This window comes from Nothobranchius furzeri, chromosome 15, assembly GCF_043380555.1.
Source record: "Nothobranchius furzeri strain GRZ-AD chromosome 15, NfurGRZ-RIMD1, whole genome shotgun sequence".
Lineage (NCBI taxonomy): Eukaryota > Metazoa > Chordata > Actinopteri > Cyprinodontiformes > Nothobranchiidae > Nothobranchius > Nothobranchius furzeri.
The window spans coordinates 51,915,719-51,934,964 of record NC_091755.1 but is presented as its reverse complement, the minus strand read 5'-3'; the positions used below and the strand labels follow the sequence as shown (position 1 = coordinate 51,934,964).

The window sequence follows — 19,246 nt, the reverse complement described above, 5'->3', positions numbered from 1 at the left end:
ATTTTCTTGTAATTACAAAGTTTAGGTTATTCTGTCTTATGTTGTTGTATTTTGATCCAGTGTGTTTAAAGAACATTTTAACATGTGCAAGATGAATAGCAATTTGGCAATAGAAGATCTTTAGCCTTTTTTTTATTACAATGCAAAACAGTTATAATCTATACATTTATAAACATGTTATCTCAGTGCTTATGGAAGATGCTGATGCTACATTGCTTTATTAGTAAACATCTACATTTTAGAACTATTGGACAGTCACTTTGCAATAATCTAAAATAGATATTAAGCAGTCTTTTAAATGAGACTTTTAACAAAGATCAATTAAACTCATTTTAATTTTTATACTTTTAAATGTACAGGAACATGTCAAAGATCTGATATGCACATGCATTCTACCTAATCCATCTCTCTGGTAAACAAATGAAACTCTGACTGCTTGCTGTCGGTATTCAGTTTTATTATTCTAACAGTTTAGTCTGTGATTTACTACTTAGAAATTAATAGGAAGTTTTATATTAGCTGCAGTGATTCCAAGTATATACTTTGGTATGTTGTTGTCTTGGTAAGAGAACAGAAATGTAACTTTCTACAGTATTCTGTTAAAACATTATCAAAAAAATTAATAATTAACCATCTTCATCCAACAGGTTAATCTGTTAAAGTGTCAGTAACCAGACTTCAATTAATTATTAACGATCCGTCTTAAAGGGGCTAGGATACTGATTGATGGTCTGATGTTTTGGTATAAAGTTGAATTTTTTTTAAATTTTTGACTGGAAATGGAATCATGTTATCATAGTTAAAAGGTGTCTCACTCATAACTTTAAATAAGTAAATCATATTTATTTTTTATGCTAATAAAATAAGTAAATTCCAAAAGAAAGAATGATCACCATTTCACATTTTGACAGAACTATTTATTTATTCCTTGTCATCATTGCATATTATAACTGTATATTCATCTTGTTAAAGTATTTTCATTTGGTTTATTATCTGTATCATCCTCTGACTATTTGTGGGGGTGTTGCCAAATGATTAAATTTTGAATCACAAAGTTACAAATCTTTCAACCACTTTGTTTAACATTTTCTAGTTTATTTTCCTAGCTTCAAATGCCAAACAGAGCTGAGATGTTAACAGTTTCACTCCTTCAAGATTACTGAGCTTCTCTTCATTCTTAACAAGTACAAACGGTGAACCAGTTTAAAAATTAATTCTTACGAACATTCCTGAAATGATTTGATTGCAGTTTTGCTTTTGATAGAAAAGCAAAACTGAAATTAAACTTGATCATGATTTTTTACTTAAATAATTTTATTTTTGCTATAGTTGTGTTTATTGGGTCCAAAGCTGAAGATGGAATGCTTCAGTTGAAAATGTCATCAGTGTTGCAGGTTTGTGTGTGTGTGTGCGTGCGTGCGTGTGTGTGTATGCCTGCGCGAGCGAGTTCTACAATCAGTCCAGCTGTTTCCACAGCCAATCAAGCAGAGGTCTCATGCAGCTGGAGCTCACACGAACCGGCTGTGTGCTGCTCAAGCCAGTGTAAACCGGTTCTAGCTGGTCTAGTTTAGTTTTTATAACAGATAGTTGGCTTTTTCTGGGGGTGGGTGGGTGCCTGGGGGCTTGTGGCTATTTTGTAATTGCGGTGGGGTGGGGATTAATAAAGTATCTTTGCATTGAATGGAATTTGAAATGACTGATTGGAGGAAATAAGGTAAAAGGGAGATGCTAATTTTTATAACCTAATTTAAGACTGATATGTGAAGATTGTCATTTGACGATTAGCAGAGTTAAGTGGGAAATTTAATGTTCTTAATTAATTATTTGCTGGAAGTCGGCGATTTTAACACTAGTTCTATTAAAACAGTCAAACAAACTGATTAAGAAAAGCGGTCAGTGTTTAACCATGTGATTTGATTTTTTTAATTTAAAAAAATCCCAAAAATGATTGAATTTGATTTTCTAGAGACCCATGCAAAATCATGTAACTATGAATTTCTCACTGGGAAAACTGTTTATAATAAAAGATTTTCCCCAAAGGAAGTCTGGAGAACAGGAGCCAAAGCATATTTCATTTAAAGTTGGAATTTTTATGAGCCTGAGGACACTAAGAGTCAGGTAGCAATCTACATATGTTCTTGGTGATGGTGAATGACTGATGCTTTGACTTTCTGAGTTCTTATCCAAAAATCGGTAAAGTATCACTAATGATTAACGTTGAAGAACAGACCTTAAACCCCCATTTCTTATCTATTCTTGTTTGTGTCCAGTAAATGTGATGCGGTGTTCAGTTTGCTACCAGGACTACAAACAAAGTGACATCATTGACAACTACTTCGTCAAAGACAACACAGAGGCAATCAGCACTTTGGATGAAAAATCCGCACAGGTATTTATTTGGTCATTGTACTACAGTGTAGTAAATGTCCTCTTGTTATATTTGTATTTATCCACTATTTAAGCAGCATTTGGCATTATCCTAAATTTCTGACATAACTTAGATTATTTTTTTCTTATTGGAAATTTTTGAGAATAGATATTTACAATTCTATTTAGTGACAGAACTTTAATTATTCACTTTGGTGTTTTTTGGAGTCAAATGAGTTGGTCGAGGCTGCACAGTGGTGCAGTGGTTAGAGCTGTTGCCTTGCAGCAAGAAAGTCCTGGGTTCGCTTCCCAGCCTGGGATCTTTCAGCATGGAGTTTGCATGTTCTCCCTGTGCATGCGTGGGTTCTCTCCGGGTACTCCGGCTTCCTCCCACAGTCCAAAAACATGACTGTTAGGTTAATTGGATCTATAAATTACTCTCTGCTGCACACAAGATACCACGTTTTTTGGCCACTTCCTCTTAGAGGCTCCTGAGATTTAGAGTTTAGACGTATCTTTAGGTGATTTTAAGAAACCGGTGGAATTTAGCACTTGGTGGTGAAAAATACTTGTACATGTTTGTTGCCTTTTTTATATTAAAGTAAAGAACAGATTAGCAAATACATTTATTATGTCCTTTCTTTCAAGGTATGCACAAGCTGTGAAGACAATGCTGGGACCATAGGCTTTTGTGTTGAATGTGGAGAGTGGTTGTGTAAGACATGTGTGGAGGCCCATCAAAGAGTCAAAATTACCAAGGACCACAAGATCCGTACAAAGGAGGATGCTGATGCTGTCTCTGGTAAGATTGATTACATTTGGACTCAGTTAGCTAACATACCGACCTTTTTTCTCATGTTTCTGGAGATTTAAATAAGGTTCTTGTGTAGTAAAAACATGGCTTCTGTTTGTAACACAGCACTTCTAATTTAGTAAACTCTGCATGTTGAAATTCTTATGAGTTCTCTGTGTCTGTCCTCATTTAGGTGTTTATATGCTGATGAATACATGTAAAACTGCTTAAATTGTTTCTATTGTGTAATAGGGGTGTGCCATCTTGGGTAGCCCACGATTCAAATTAATTCAGCACACATTAATCCAAGTAACCAAATACCATTTACCCCACTATCCTCTTCATGTAAAAATGAACACATACCCAACATCCTTTTGAATGAAATCTACAAGAAAAACGTGAATAATGAAAATGAAAGTAAACACGATCAGTCCGTTTTGCTTTTGTAAACAGAATAGGCTCAGACGGCAAACATGAGCGATGCAAACATCCTGGAGCTTCTGGATTTAGAGCTGAAGCTGACAATTGTCACTAGACAATTCATAGGGACTGTGAAGAACAGACTCCATTTGGGCTGCATGGTGGCGCAGTTTTTAGCACTGTTGCTTTGCAGCACGAAGGTTGCAGGTTTGAAACTCGGCTGCGGCCTTTCTGCGTGGAGTTGCATGTTATCCCCATGCATGCGTGGGTTTCCTCCGGGTACTCTGGTTTCCCCCACAGATCATAACATGCCCTATAGGTTATAAATTGTAAGTCGCTTTGGATAAAAGCGTCTGCCAAATAAATAAACATAAACATAAACATTTGGAGCAGCTTGTGAAAAAACTTAAGTAGCATGGTTTCAATTGACATAAAAGCTAATAGGAAGTCCGTGACAGAACATAGACTGCCCCACACCCACTTTACACTGCAATTGCGTAACCTTTATGCACGATCGTGCCACAATACCACCTCAGAATGACCACTTGCGATGCATTGATTAAATGGTGAATTGGCACACCCCTATTTTGTAATACCTTTGACAAATGATTGTCATGATCTGTAAAATTTCTTTTCTGGTAATTATTTACAGTCTCTGGCTTCTAATGATGTTATGTCTTTGTGTATCCACTGGTAGAGTCTGTCAGTACATCGGGACAGAGACCAGTCTTCTGTCCTGTCCACAAGCAGGAACCTCTGAAGCTTTTCTGTGAGACATGTGACACATTGACATGTAGGGACTGCCAGCTTTTGGAGCACAAGGAGCACAGGTAGATCAGCATGCACAAATATGTCGTTAAAGGAAATTTGTTTCTTCTAGGGATGTGAAACTTAACTGATTTGTACACAAATGTGTCTCCACTGTTTGGGAGTAGTTCTACAGTCAGCTTTTGCTGCTCAAATATTTTTTTTATTTACCATATCTGGCCATAAACCAGAGATGCATTTGTTTCTTATTTTAAAAGGAAGGTTGCAAGGGAGTCCTGTGCAGAAGGCAGCTGTACGGCAGTCATTGGGTTATGATGAATACGTTTAGTGTGCTGTGAAAAATAAAGCTGTGATGTAGCAGCAAATATCAGTCTGAAGTTTAAGATGTACGTGTCACAGTCTGACATCATGTCACAGGAAGTTCATTAACAAGACCTCTGTTCCTTTTAGTGTTGCCACAGTTAATTGATTCATCATGAGCACGTTGACAGTCAAAAAAGTCTACTATAAATGTAATAGTTGATGTCGTTTTCTATAAGCATTTTGTAAATCTTGCCTGCTGTGGCACTTTCAGCGGCTGCTTTCTATCTCTCTGCTCAAGTCACATGTGCAGTAGTGGCCACCTGGGTCTGCCGCTGCTTTCAGTTTGAGGCACATGCCCAATAGTCTAGGAGAACATTGACGATGCACGAGCACCTTAAAAGGAAGCACGTCATGGCAGAGAACGAAGTTGCTTCTGTAAGATAATTGCCTCTTGTTAGCTGCTAACATCAACAGAGAGTTACTTGTATTCATAGATGTAGCAGCAACAGTAGTGATGGTGATTGTATTACCTTTAGAACACGTATGTATGTCACGTAAAAAAAAAGCACTCCTTTTCAACGGACGAGTTTGTTACTAAGCCAAAAATTACTATTTTAGCTGGATACATTTGTGAGCACAAGTCATTTTTATGCACAATTTATTTTTGGTTTTAGTTGCCTACCTCCATTTGATTATTATTTGTATTAAAAGGTTACAAAGTTAATTAAAAGGTGTTTGATAAGCTATCATCTTGTTTTAATTAATGGTACATAACTGATCACACTTCAAGCTAGAAGCTAATGATGGATACATTAGATCCTCCTGGTGCAATAAGCTATACTTTTATGCATGACACAATTAGTCAACTAATCGTTAACAAAACTGGCAATTAATCGACTACTAAAATAGTCGTTTGTCGCAGCCCTAGTTTCTTTATTCACATATAAACTCTGTGCTGTTGGAGTTAATTATCAACTTCTCTATTTCAGTGGGCTTTTCTCAAATCCCCCATTTCAATTATAAAGCCTGAATAAAGAATGTAACTCTAAAAAAGACAGACAACTTTCAAATGAATAAAAAACAGCATTTTCACTATCAGTTTGTAGCAAATGGAAATGGACATGTCTGATGTGTTCTGGTGTGGCGTGGCTCTGTCTACCGAGGCTCCTTCTACTGTAGATTGTTTCAGTGTCAGATCGCACCACGAAGCAGAAAAACAACTAAAGTTGTTACATCTGTAGCTGACTCTGTGGTTCCCTTGGGAAATGTTTTCGTTTAGAAATAACCCGGTAGATGGTTACTCACCAGCTGAATCCACTGTTGTACGTATTTTTTATTGTGATTATTCAGAAACTTTTTAAGATTTATTAGTTTCTGATTTTTATTATATTATCATTATTTTGGGTCTTTTTTTCCCCTTGCCCTTAGAAATATAGTCCATAAAAATTCATTCTTAATGATTCCTTTAATTGTTTTGTTTGAAAGTGATCAAACCAAAGCTAATGAGTTTGCATGATGTTATGATAACTTCTTATTCCTCAGGTACCAGTTTCTGGAAGAAGCCTTCCAGAATCATAAAGGAATCATTGAGGCCAACATGTCCAAGCTGCAGGAAAAAAAGAAATATGTCCATTACTCTGTTTCTCAGGTGCAAAGCAGGTCAGTTTCTTCTTCGCTTTTATTTTTTTCTGGACACAGTTAACACATTTCATTACTGTGATTATTGTTTTTACGAACATGTTTGTTTTGTTTTTATATCCAGGTTAAAAGAGCTGAATGAGACCCACAGGAAGGTGGAGCATGAGATTAAAATAGCAGTATTCACCCTCATAAATGAAATCAATAAAAAGGGCAAGGCCTTGCTTCAGCAGTTGGAGGTAAGAAGAAAACCATCTTCACAATGTGCTTGAGAATTGTTGTAATGTGATAGCTTTGATGGACGGGATTGGACACCCGTAACTTGTCATTATGGGAGCTTGATGTGTGCTTGTCAGTACATTGCAAGCACTCCCCAACGTAGTAATTTCTCTGTTGTCGTCAGTGTCGGCATCATTTTAATAACATGACTCAAAATATATGTTTGAGTGAAAGCTCAGACATGTGTCTGGAATCTCACCTATAAGACTAGCAGCGTTACACCACGCTCAGGACAATCCAGACTTTTCTCATGCATCGTTCCACAAATGTGGGATGACCTTCCAAGCACTACCAGAACTGCAGCTTCCTTTTCAATTTTCAAGAAACTCCTGAAGACCCTGCTCTTCAGAGAGCATCTTCTTAACCAGCACCTTGCTTGCACCCGTCCCCCCCTCTCTACTGTCCACTCCTTGTTCCCTACTCTCCATGACTGATGTCAATGTTGTTGTTGTTATTGTTGTTGTTAGCCTCAAGGGCAATATGCCGATTATCACTTGTAAGTCGCTTTGGACAAAAGCGTCTGCTAAATACATAAACATAAGAATCACAGCTGCACTTTTTGATTTTTATACATTCTGGCTCTCTTATTGCAATAATTTAATCTTCCAAAGGATTATTAAATTTTAGCCTAACCATATCCGACACAATTTATCCTGATCCAGAGTGTGAGTAAAGAACGCAGCATGAGGCTTGTGGCTCAGCATAAGGATACGACCCAACTGGCCCAACAGGTCAACCATGTGCTCGGTTTCTGCCACTGGGCTATCACCTCTGGCAGCAGCACAGCGTTACTCTACAGCAAGCGGCCGGTAGGTTTCTCGCCACTCTCACATGCACATCAAGGAAAGGAGCTACAGAGTAGATTCCTAACTAAAGAACAATATTGATTTTTACTTTTTACACATGCTCGTAGATCATGTACCAGCTTCGCCAGCTCTTCAAGGCTCGACTGGAACAAGCACCACAGTCTAATGGAGTGGTACGATTCTTCTGTGATCCAACCTTTTGGGCCAAAAACGTGGTCAATCTCGGTGAGACGACAGTTTTATTCTTAAATACTTTTGTTGGGAGGAATAATCTCATTAAGAGCCTTGGTTAAAGAATTGATCAGAATTTGGTTTGCTAATGACCTCAACGATAGACTGATTACAATCTGAGTCTAATCTGTAAGTCTTCAGTGACTCCATAGATCACTCATCAGGAGGACACGTTTCCAGAGTTTCTGGAAGCGGATAGAAAATTTTAGCAGTGGCCATCATTAAACAGCAATAAATACCTTTATGTTGTAAAACATCATTAAACAGCAATAAATACCTTTATGTTGTAAAACAGAATTAAACAGAAATAAATACCTTTATGTTGTAAAACAGAACAGCAACAAAAGGCCATCATAAAACTTTATCACTGTTGTATTTGATAAAGTGCTTTTAAAGCTTTTGTTGAGTTCTAATCAAGAGCAAGACATGTAGGGTGCTAGTGTCCGTTCTAGATATTTTTTCAAATTTTTTGTCAAATATTGTGCAAGCTTGAGCAACCGCCTCAGTGGCCTAGTGGTATGAGTGTCCATCCTGGGACTGGGAGATTGTGGGTTTAAATTCACGGTCGGGTCATACCAAGCACTTAAAAAAATGGACCCATTGCCTCCCGGCTTGACAGTCCGCTTTAATTTCAGCAGTGTGAATATTTATTATTAATGGGACTTTAAAAAATTTAAAGAATTCCTAATTTCTTTATACGTAGCTTCAGTTCATACTTTAAAGTGGCTGGTATCGGTTACTTGCATGATGCATATGTTTAAAACAGATTAAGATCTTATTAGAAGAAAGTTTGTCTCTTTGAAGGCAACGTATAAATATTTGAGTGATTGCTTAAAACCTTTTTGTATTGCTCTTAACACAGGTGTATGCAAGCATGTATGTCTTTTCTGAACTTGGTGTCTGCTGTCTAATCCTAATTTCAGGTAGTCTAGTTATTGAAAAACCACCTCCACCTGCACAACCTCCCGGTGTGTTGGTAGGACCAGCCCTCTCACCAGGCCAGGTCCTACCTGGCAAACACCCAGGACAAATCAACCTGGCTCAGCTACGGCTGCAGCACATGCAGCAGGCTGCTTATGCAAAGCAGCAGCAACAGCATCAGCATCAGCAGCAGCAGCAGCAGCAGCAGCAACAGCAGCAGCAGATCCAGCAACAAATGCGAATTGCCTCTCAGTTGTCCCAGCAGCATCCCAGACAGGCAGGCCCTCCCATAGTTCAACAGCAGGTACGGTACTATCCCGGAATAAAATCTTTTACTCTACTTAAACCGGATGTACTATGTGACTTTTTCACTCATAGCATTCAGCTCCGTCTGAAACTGTACAACATCCTTGCAGAACAAAGCTCACGAGTCATGTTCTCACACTGTTTGATCCAATGCTTGGATGCAACCTGACCGCTCACACTGTACGTCTAGAACCTGATCGGACCTGAAAATGTGCTAAAAATAGTCGTCCTAACACAACACGTTGGACCATTGAGTTCGAACTGTTATTCTTCAGGCTTACCATAGGAGGACACGCAGGGGTTTATGTGGGCTGGAGAAGGAAGACTAAAGAAAAGAAGTAAAGCATTTTTATGAATCTTGTTTTATTTTACATAAACACAGAAAACTCTCTTTCTGGAAAGTCCTCCTCGTGTGTAGAGTAAAGTGTAAAATTAAAAGGAAACAACGTGTGTTGACACGGTTCTGGTGCTTTTGCATCACAGTGCTGCTTCAAAAGTGCAATATCCTCAGAGACGAGCAAAATATCGTTTGAGGGTAATGCTCCTCTGTATTTGACTGCGTTATTTAATCAGCATTCTCCCTCAAAATCTCTGCGCCCAGCTGAGCAGGAGTTGTTGGATGTTCCACGCTTTAGGCACTGGGCCAGGAGTGATCGTGCCTTCTCGGTCCTGGCGCCTACACCGGAATGTGCACTGCAGGTTTTTAAGAGTCACCTGAAGACAAATTTTTATCGTATGGCTTTTATGGGATGAGTTTTATCTTAATTGCTTGTGATATGACCTTTTATCCATTTGTTTTTAATGCTGTTTTTATTAATCTTATTGCTCTTTTGTGATTTTATTCAATGTTGTGTTCAGCGCCTTGGGCTCCTGCAAGCTTGGTGGAAGGCGCTATATAAATAAAATTTGATTGATTGATTGATATTCATGCAACCATACGATTGCTGATCGAGAACTGGTCTTGAGGTTTTAATCGCCCTTTGTAACCCCCTGTATACTTGCACAAAGATTCTGTCACAAGAGGTGAAAATTGAAAACAGTCAAAAATCATAGTGTGAGCCCGGCTTAAGTAAAACAAAATACGAAAGGGTTATTTTTATTGTTACCTTTTAATGATGTTAATGTATATGTATTTCTATTTAACTACATCAGCCTCCAAGGCTCATCAGTATGCAGCAACTACAAAGGGGTCCAGGGGGTATGAACGGAGGGCCTAATCCATCCATGTACCCCTCGTCCCATCACATGCGCCTGCCTGGTCCATCTCAGGGTCGGATGCCCACAGCTCAGCCCAGACTTAATGGACAGCAGTACTCGCCCATGATGCAGCCACAGCTGCAGAGACAGGTGGGTTGCACATGCTTTAGTGGGTTTTTGTAATTTAAAAATCTCAGTTGCTGTTATTGTATAGATAATGCAGGGGAGGCAGAGTTTGAGCTACATCTTTTTCGCTATAAATGTAAAAGCTTAAAGGGATATTCCACCTAAGTCAAATTTAGTCTATTTCTGTATTCCCCAGAGTTAGATAAGTGAAAAAAAATAAGGATTTTGTAACCAGCACAGTAATTCTCTTGGTCTGGCACGGATATAACACAGTGGTTGAAAAAGCCTCCGGTTTCTGTAAACAAACACACGCATTAGCCACACTTCACGCTTACAGCTATTTATAATAGCCCAGCAAAGCTCAAGATGTTAGATTAAATAAAAGACCACTTACAAAAATTAAGGATGTGCTTCCTTTTGGTTCTTCACAAAATACAGATGGGATTGCAGTTTTTTTAGCCACCAGTGGCTTCTTCGACCATTGTGTTATATCCATGCGCCATGCAGCGGCGGCTTACAGCAGTGTTTTGTCGTAATATAGTTCCAAGTCTAAACCAGCTCTTCCAAATCCTTCCTGTTACTTCTTACTTTTCATTTGCAGTCGACATGATTATTGAGCTCACCGTAAATAACTGGTATAATTGTTGAGTGATTTTAGTCACTTTTGTACACAAAATGCTAACTTCTGCTATTCACTTCCATTTTTTTATGCTAAGCTAAAGCAGACGGACTGCTGCAAGACCAGGGGAATTACTGTGCTGGTTACAAAATGCTTTATTATCACTTTTCTAAATCGGGGGAATATGGAAATAGACACAATTTTTTTTAGTGGTGGAATATCCCACCTGCAGTTTTTTGGATTTCAGATGTAAGTTATTTTTTTATTGATTCTTGCTCAACTAATTATTTATTAAAGGTTTAAAAACATTTTAGTTCTCTGCTTAGCAAATTTTCAAATGGGTTATTTCCCCTGAAGATGCAAAATAATAAAAAGGAAAACTTAGAGATGTTTTGCCCAGGTTGAAGTGTGCTTTTGTGTCAAAGAGAATTTGTAGTAACTGGCTTACTGAAGGTCCTTTGTTTGGAGAAATTGAGATCATGTCCTACAGGACTGATATGTGACTGTTCATATTCCTGTGCTTTTATAAGGATACATGCATCTCCTCAGGTCTGCATAATAAGGCATCACTAGTGTATCTATACAACAGTAAACTCTTGTACTTGACACGGTGTGCGTCTCAGAAATTTTCCATTTATTTTCTGCACATGAGACTAGATAAGAGAACCCTCCCACTGTACCCAGCCCATTTTTCTCTGTGTCCAGATGTCTATAGAATCTGAGATGAGCCACCCAAGGTTTCGTTTCTTACTGCAGTCAGGGGTTTGGCACTTTTTCTTCTATACTCATGTCTTGTGCAGCATGTGATCATCCAACTGCATGATAATGGCATTGTTGCTTTTTATGCACAAGTGTTATGTTTTAAACTTTAGAGAGTGATCTCTGATTGTTTCCCATCCATGTCCATTTCCATTTCATTTTCCATTCCTCTCTGTGGTCATTACACTTCCTTTTTACCTTTAGTGTGTTTTTCTTGTTTTTTAATAAGATTCTTTTTTCTTTCTCTCCATAGCATTCCAATCCAGGACATGCAGGCCCTTTCCCAGTGGCATCCCTGCATAATGCCAGTCCCACGAGTCCAACCAGTGCAAGTATGGCTGGTTCCCATGTTCACCGTGGGCCAACCAGCCCCATAATTGGTCCCATTGAACTCATTCCTTCTGTCACTAATCCTGAGAAACTGCCATGCCTACCTGAGATTCCTCCAATTCAGGTGCCCTTATTTAAAATGTCCTTTTATTAAACAACAAGAAATAATTATGAATCCATCTCTAATGTGCTTGCTTCAACTAGTTTTTGCTACTGGTAGAAAGTCTGATCGCTTGAATAAACAAATGTTTTCTGTTTTCTTGTCTTGCCAGTTGGAGGATGCAGGTTCCACCAGCCTTGGAAATCTCCTTTCTCGTTACATCTCAGCCAGCACTCATCAGCTCGGCTCTCTTGACATGAACCCCTCACCTGGACTATCAACACTTTCTCCTGGATTGTCAGGTATCTACAAGTTCAAAGAGATAGACTGCCATTGCCTTCAACAAATCTCCTGACTTTCCACAGATAAATTATGAATCTGAAGGTTAAAGCAATGATATCTGTAGTAAAACAACCCTGAACTGATAAAAGGTTATTTTACTATGATAAACAATCAGTATAATACAAACGATTTCTTAAAACCATAAAGCTGAACAATACCCATAACTAGTTGCACTAAATTGCATTGTTTTTGTGTAATTTCCAACTCCTGCATGAACATTTTTTTCATCTTTCATACTTTTGTGTTCAGGACTGTCTAATGCCCAAACACCAGCACGACCTTCGAGCAACTCGAGCACGGGAAGCAGAGGCAGGTAGGACAACATGAAGCCATGCAAACTTTAAGGCATTTAAAAATAAAATCCCTACAACATATTTTAATTCAGAGCTAAAAGTTAGAGGAAAGGAGGGTTTCTTATGTTCTTCTGTATGACCTGAAACTTAAACATTTGTGCTACTGAACAGGGTTACTTGTCTTCTAAATGTGTTGAAGTTGTTTACACTACATGAGCTTTGGACTGGTTTATTGAGACAAGTTTATTTTCTAAAGTGCCTTCATTGCTAATACAGAAATTGAAAGTCTAATTCCAGGTTACAGTATGTACAGAACTCCAAGAAACCTGACAAACTAGGGAACTGAGTTTTATGATGTAACTTTTAGGTAATGTTCTGAAAAGAAATGTCTGACAGAAAAAAGAAAGGATGCCTGAGCTAGATAAGTGTTTTTTTTTCTTCTTTCTTTTTTTTTTGTCCGGGGGGTTAATCTTTTGTAAAAAAAAAAAAATAATAATAATAAAAAGCTAGAGCGTCTTTGTTTACAATCTGTAGGCCCATGAGGCTGCCGAGTCTGTGCCAAGTGTAATTGGACACTGATCCTAAGCCAATAACAGAAGCGACCCTGAAGCTGTGGTAAAGAAGACTAAGGGCTAATGTTTAGCCAACATTTCTAATGTTGAATTACAAGCAAATAGTCAGCTCTAAAAATATCTCAAGCTACTTTGTCCAATTACCAACAACTCAACATTAAAGTGAAATGTATTTATCTACTGTGTATGACTCATCGTTACCCCTGACCTAGAGTCTTCTGGTGCTGGTCCATAACTGGCAACAGCCATGAAACTCATGGAACGGTAGAAAGAAAGTGTGTTTGGAAAATAAGTTGCAGCACCCAAGTTTGACCACAGGATGCCCTTCTTACTTCATTTTTACATAATCCAACTTTAGCATAGAAGATGAGCTTCTATGCTGATATTTTTCTTTTCATTCTAAAGCATTTGTGTGGTTTAACCAGTGCCTCCAGTAGTAATATTTCCTGTTCTGAAACGGCAAAGACCCTTGGTGATTCTATAGACTCCAGTTTTAAAAATGGTTTGTGTCATTAATCAGTTTCAGCAGTTGCAACAATAATTTGCCCATGTTTTGTGCTTCATTTTCTTTCCAGCTGTAGCTCTGCAGGCAGAGGGGGAGCTGGAAGTGGAGCCTCTGCAGAGCAGGTTAAAGTGAAGAAGGAACCTGGTACAGAGGACAGCTACAGCTGTCCCTCGTCTTCTCTGAAGACTGAACGGGGAGCGGATGCTAGAAGGAGTGCCTGTATGGTATGAAAACAAAACGTTCATCTTTGGGAATAAAAGAATGAACAAAATTCAGGTTTAAGCATTGATATCTGTAATGTAAAATGTAGGGATGCTCCGATTTGATCACAAGATCAGAAATAAGGCCCGATCACGTAATTTTAAAAGGATCAAGAGGAAAACATTGGTGTTAACCTTGTAAAACAACAAACATGCAGTTTTTCCCCTACATAGGCTCAGGCATTGTGCTGCGCCTGAAATTCTAGCGCCACGGCTACATCATCAACCCCAACCCTTACCCCACTCTCACGGCATAACATGTTTCATAGGGATTGTTTGTTTCCCCCTCAGATGAGCAGTCCAGAGAACAGCCCCCTGGGAGCTGCATCTGCAGGCCACGACACTCTGAGGGTTCCTGGGGAACGCATTAAGACAGAACCTGAGCCAGACACGCCTTGTTCTGGACTAAATGGAGCCAGTACCATGACACCATCCACCTCTACAACCTCCACCAACACGTCAGCCACCAAGAACAGTTACAGTCAGTCAGAACTACCGCTCACAAATGGAAACGTAGACAAGAGCAGCAGCAGAGCATCAGAAGCAGCCGGGGGTTCTGGTGGGAAAGAAGACGATCCCAACGAGGACTGGTGTGCTGTCTGTATCAACGGTGGTAACCTGCTGTGCTGTGACCGCTGTCCTAAAGTGTTCCATATGAAATGCCACGTACCCACCATAAAAATCTTTCCAAAGTAAGTGACCAATAAAAACCACTTCATTTTTTTAGAATGAGAAATCATTTGAGGATCGCTAAAATATAAACCATTCTGAAGCTTTGTGTGGTGCTTGCTTGTCTCAGGGGCGACTTCCTCTGCACGTTTTGCCGAAGTATAGCCAACCCAGAAATCGAGTATTGTGATGAAAGCAGGAGACTCAAAGAGGATCAGAGCCTGACTGCTGAAGACCAAAGGGTCTGCACACCTAAACCTTCCTCAGAGAACGTCTTTGTGATGAGTTTACTGAGCTAATTCTCTCTTCCTCTGCCTACAGAAATGTGAACGGGTCCTGCTGTATGTTTTCTGTCATGAGCTGAGTGTGGGCTTTAGGGAACCGGTCCCTAGTTCTGTGAGTGCTCACACACGCACCATTCAGTCTGGTACACTACATCATGGCTCCTAAATTAAGCATTTTACTTCACTTGTATAATCCCAGAAATATGAATCTTTTTTTCTAATTGGTCCACATTATACATGATGACACATAAGGAGCATTAACTTGGTTTGAGTCCAAAAAGAGATAAGAAACTTATAAGATAAGCATCGTCTCATGCAGGAGATGGAACAGCACAGTCTAAATGACGATCATAGAAGGCAAGGCAAGGCGGCTTCATTTATAGAGCACATTTCAAACACAGAGGCAATTAAATGTGCTTTATAATTAGCAGGACCGTCCGTCCGTTCGTTCATTCATTCATTAGTTTGTCTGGAGCTTATCTGGAGTCAGGTTGCGGGGGCAGTAGCCTAAGACGAGAGGCCCAGACTTCCCTCTCCCCAGCCACTTGGGCCAGCTCCTCCGGGGGAATCCCAAGGTGTTCCCTGGCCAGGTGAGAGACATAGTCCCTCCACCATGTCCTGGATCTACCTTTAGGTCTCCTCCCGGTTGGACGTGCCCGGAAAACCTCACCAGGGAGGCGTCTAGGAGGCATCCTGACCAGATGCCTGAGCCACCTCAACTGGCTCCTCTCGATGTGGAGGAGCAGCGGCTCTACTCCGAGCCCCTCCCGAATGACAGAGTTTGTCACCCTATCTCTAAGGGAGAGCCCAGCCACTCTTCGGAGAAAACTCATTTTGGCCGCTTGTATCCGCGATCTCGTTCTTTCGGTCAACCACGACAGACCGGTACAACGCCCGCATCACTGCAGATGCAGCACCAATCCGCCTATCGATCTCACGCTCCAGTTTTCCCTCACTTGTGAACAAAACCCCGAGATACTTAAACTCCTCCACTTGGGGCAGGAGCTCATCCCTGACCCGGAGAAGGCATTCTACCCTTTTCCAAATCAAGACCATGGTCTCAGATTTAGAGGAGCTGATTCTCATCCCAGCTGCTTCACACTCGGCTGCGAACTGCTCCAGCGAAAGCTGAAGATCACGTTCTGATGAAGCCAAGAGGACCACATCATCTGCAAAAAGCAGAGACCTGATCCTCAGGCCACCAAAACGGATGCCCTCCACACCTTGGCTGCACCTAGAAATCTTGTCCATAAAGGTTATGAACAGAATCGGTGACAAAGGGCAGCCTTGGCGGAGTCCAACTCTCACTGGGAACGAGCCCGACTTACTGCTGGCAATACTGACCAAGCTCTGACACCGGTCATACAGGGACCTAACAGCCCGTATCAAAGGGCCTGGTACCCCATACTCCCGGAGTACCCCCCACAGGGCCCCCCAAGGGACGCGGTCAAACGCCTTCTCCAAATCCACAGAACACATGTAGACTGGTTGGCCAAATTCCCACGCACCCTCCAGGATCCCCCTCAGGGTATAGAGCTGGTCCAGTGTTCCACGGCCAGGACGAAAACCACATTGCTCCTCCTGAATCTGAGGTTCAACAATCTACAGACCCTCCTCTCCAGAACCCCTGAATTGACCTTACCAGGAAGGCTCAGGAGTGTGATCCCCCTGTAGTTGGAACACACCCTGTGGTCCCCCTTTTTAAACAAGGGGACCACCACCCCGGTCTGCCAGTCCAGTGGGACTGCCCCCGATGTCCGCGCGATATTGCAGAGCCACGTCGGTCAACACAGCCCCACAACATCCAGAGCCTTAAGCAACTCCGGGCGGATCTCATCCACCCCTGGAGCCTTGCCACAGAGGAGCTTTTTAACCACCTCAGTGACCTCAGCACCAGAGATTTGAGAGGCCAACCCAAAGTCCCCAGACTCTGCTTCCTCACTGGAAGACGTGTCGGTGGGATTGAGGAGGTCTTCGAAGTATTCTGCCCACCGATCCACGACGTCCTGAGTAGAGGTCAGCAGTACACCGTCCCCACTGCAGAAAGTGTTGGTAGCGCACTGCCCCCCCCCCCCCCCCCCCCCCCCCCCCGAGGTGCCGGATGGTGGACCAGAATGTCCTCAAAGCCGTACGGAACATGATATGAAAACATAAAAACACAAATTAAAATAGACACAGATAGAATTACAGTTTAGAGCTAAAGGAGAAGACAAAGTTACAGCGCAGATTACAGTGGAGATGACGCAGCATAAGAAACAATTCATTTAAAGGCTGATGGGTACATTAGGGTATTTAGTTTTAATTGAAACAACACTAGAGTTGGGGCAGATCTGAGGTCAAGGGGAAGCTGATTCCATATGATAGCAGCATAGTAACTAAATGCATCTCCGCCTTGTTTTGTTCTGATCCGTGGTTCTATCAGCTGATTGTTTCCAAGGGATCTCAGAGCCCTATTGGGTGTACCGTATATACAGTAATGAGAGCGAATATAATAAATAATCAGATAAATGAAACAGTCTCCTGATTTTTTCACTGTGCTTCTCTTCTATGGCGCCACTCTAAATGCTAACAGATTAATCTCAGTCAGTGTTTTAATGCTTTCAAGGACAAGTTTAACTGGCTGTTCACAGATCTACCAACTACTAGGCTTTAATTCCAGTTATCATCATCAATATTGTTATTAGCTCAATAATGCATTTATTAAATATCATTTTTCTGATTTATTACCATTTTATTTAAAATTGATTGGAAGAAAAACATTTCTAGTTACATTTCATTAAACATAATAAAACCTTATTATTTACGTTTTTGTTATTTCCATCTGAAATATTTATTGGTGTAACTTGACCCAGCTGTTTTTTCTTTTTCAATCCAGGTGCCCAACTACTACAAGATTATTAAGCAGCCCATGGATCTGAAAAGGGTGAAGAGGAAGCTGCAGCTGCGGAGCTCTCAGTATTACAAGTCCATACAAGAGTTTGTGCAAGATATGCGCCTCGTCTTCAAGAACTGTTCAACTTACAATGAGGTGAGCAGCATGTGTTTTCAGCCCGTTAGGGGAATGGTGTCCTCTTGCTGTGCATGCTGACCAAAGAGAAACTGATAGAAATGAGACAATGGATTCTGCTCTGAAGGGTGTTAGCTCTGCTGTTTTATTATCATAACAGAAGGAGTTCAATTAAACATCCTGGCTTTGAAACACATTCCTTAAAGCTGTTTCTGGTTGTTTGCTGTTGCATTTATTTTCTTACTAAGTAGCACTAACTTACTAGACTAAAGTAAGTAAGTAAAATCCTCACTCACTCAATCATGATGAGAAAATTATTAAATTATTGTACAATTTAAATTTATTTTTAAAGCAATTCTTGCACATATTTAAAAAAACAAATTATTTTTGTCAGTAAAAGAAAATAGAAAAGGTGCCTTAAAACTGAGGGTATAAAATTAAAGCAGTATTCTTGGAATTTAAATATAAAAGGAGGGAAGCAGGACTTGCTTCATTGGGTAAAGGTCTGAAAGGTGATGCAGAAGTCAGGCGATGCCTCAGGTACATAACCAATAGAGGTAACAGTCATTATCTCCACCTGTAAATAGCACAAGCGAATATTGAGAATTTTTAAAGACCAAGTTCACTGAGAAATGGGTAATACTTGTTCTCTTTGAAATGCGGCCAGTCACTCACATTTACTATGAAGGCTGAACGTGAACATAGGCGGCTTCTATCTCCTGCATTAGCTGCTGAAAGGAAATGGATGGGGAAACACTCGGACTAGAAAATCCTGACAAATCTATGTCACACTGTCAAATTAACATTCATGGACTCATCCATCTTGATATGCAACAGGGAATGCTGTTGTTAGTTTACCATCCAGGAAATGGCAGAGAACATCTCAGCTATTAGAGGCTAACTGTTAGCATAAGCAACTCCACCACCCAGCAGAGCTCCTCCAGGCATGTGTTATTTGTGGATGTAAAACATCCATGTTGCAGAGCAAACAGAATCTGGTAACGTGGTGTAGCTTTTAGCCAATCAGAGATGGGATTTCTGAATATCAATAGGGAGCCTAAGTCACTTCCGCATCATGGGTCCCCCGGAAGAACGAAAAAAATGAATGCACGTCAATGGGACTAAAAGCGCTATTTTCTAATTTTGCTTGTTTTGTGCCATGGATTTCACAATGTGCTTATTTTTGAACGGACACACACACACGATATTTTAGGTTTTGTGTGAAAATAAGTCCAGAACTAAAAATACGTTTCACGAAAGTGACGTCATCGAACTAGACACAGAGAAAACTCAGGGGAAATGGCTGTAAGTTCAGCAAACTTCCCACAGGAGGGAAGAACCACCCTAAATC

The 19,246-nt window shown here is 40.4% G+C and overlaps 1 protein-coding gene across 4 annotated transcripts in view; it reads left to right on the top strand.

Annotated features, from left to right (window-relative positions):
* trim33 (tripartite motif containing 33) overlaps window positions 1-19,246 on the top strand; it is a 33,382-nt gene that overhangs the window by 1,318 nt on the left and 12,818 nt on the right. For 2 of the 4 annotated variants that reach the window (XM_015968560.3, XM_015968559.3), the window contains exons 2-19: window positions 2,271-2,389; window positions 3,016-3,169; window positions 4,278-4,410; window positions 6,194-6,310; window positions 6,414-6,528; window positions 7,231-7,377; window positions 7,482-7,599; window positions 8,529-8,830; window positions 9,985-10,179; window positions 11,480-11,536; window positions 11,787-11,987; window positions 12,136-12,265; window positions 12,555-12,618; window positions 13,746-13,899; window positions 14,227-14,627; window positions 14,735-14,846; window positions 14,926-15,000; window positions 17,764-17,916. In XM_015968560.3, coding sequence (XP_015824046.3) covers window positions 2,271-2,389; window positions 3,016-3,169; window positions 4,278-4,410; window positions 6,194-6,310; window positions 6,414-6,528; window positions 7,231-7,377; window positions 7,482-7,599; window positions 8,529-8,830; window positions 9,985-10,179; window positions 11,480-11,536; window positions 11,787-11,987; window positions 12,136-12,265; window positions 12,555-12,618; window positions 13,746-13,899; window positions 14,227-14,627; window positions 14,735-14,846; window positions 14,926-15,000; window positions 17,764-17,916 — 2,747 coding nt within the window. The remainder of the gene's footprint in view (window positions 1-2,270; window positions 2,390-3,015; window positions 3,170-4,277; window positions 4,411-6,193; window positions 6,311-6,413; window positions 6,529-7,230; window positions 7,378-7,481; window positions 7,600-8,528; window positions 8,831-9,984; window positions 10,180-11,479; window positions 11,537-11,786; window positions 11,988-12,135; window positions 12,266-12,554; window positions 12,619-13,745; window positions 13,900-14,226; window positions 14,628-14,734; window positions 14,847-14,925; window positions 15,001-17,763; window positions 17,917-19,246) is intronic. The other 2 variants (XM_015968561.3, XM_015968563.3) reach the window with 1 other exon arrangement.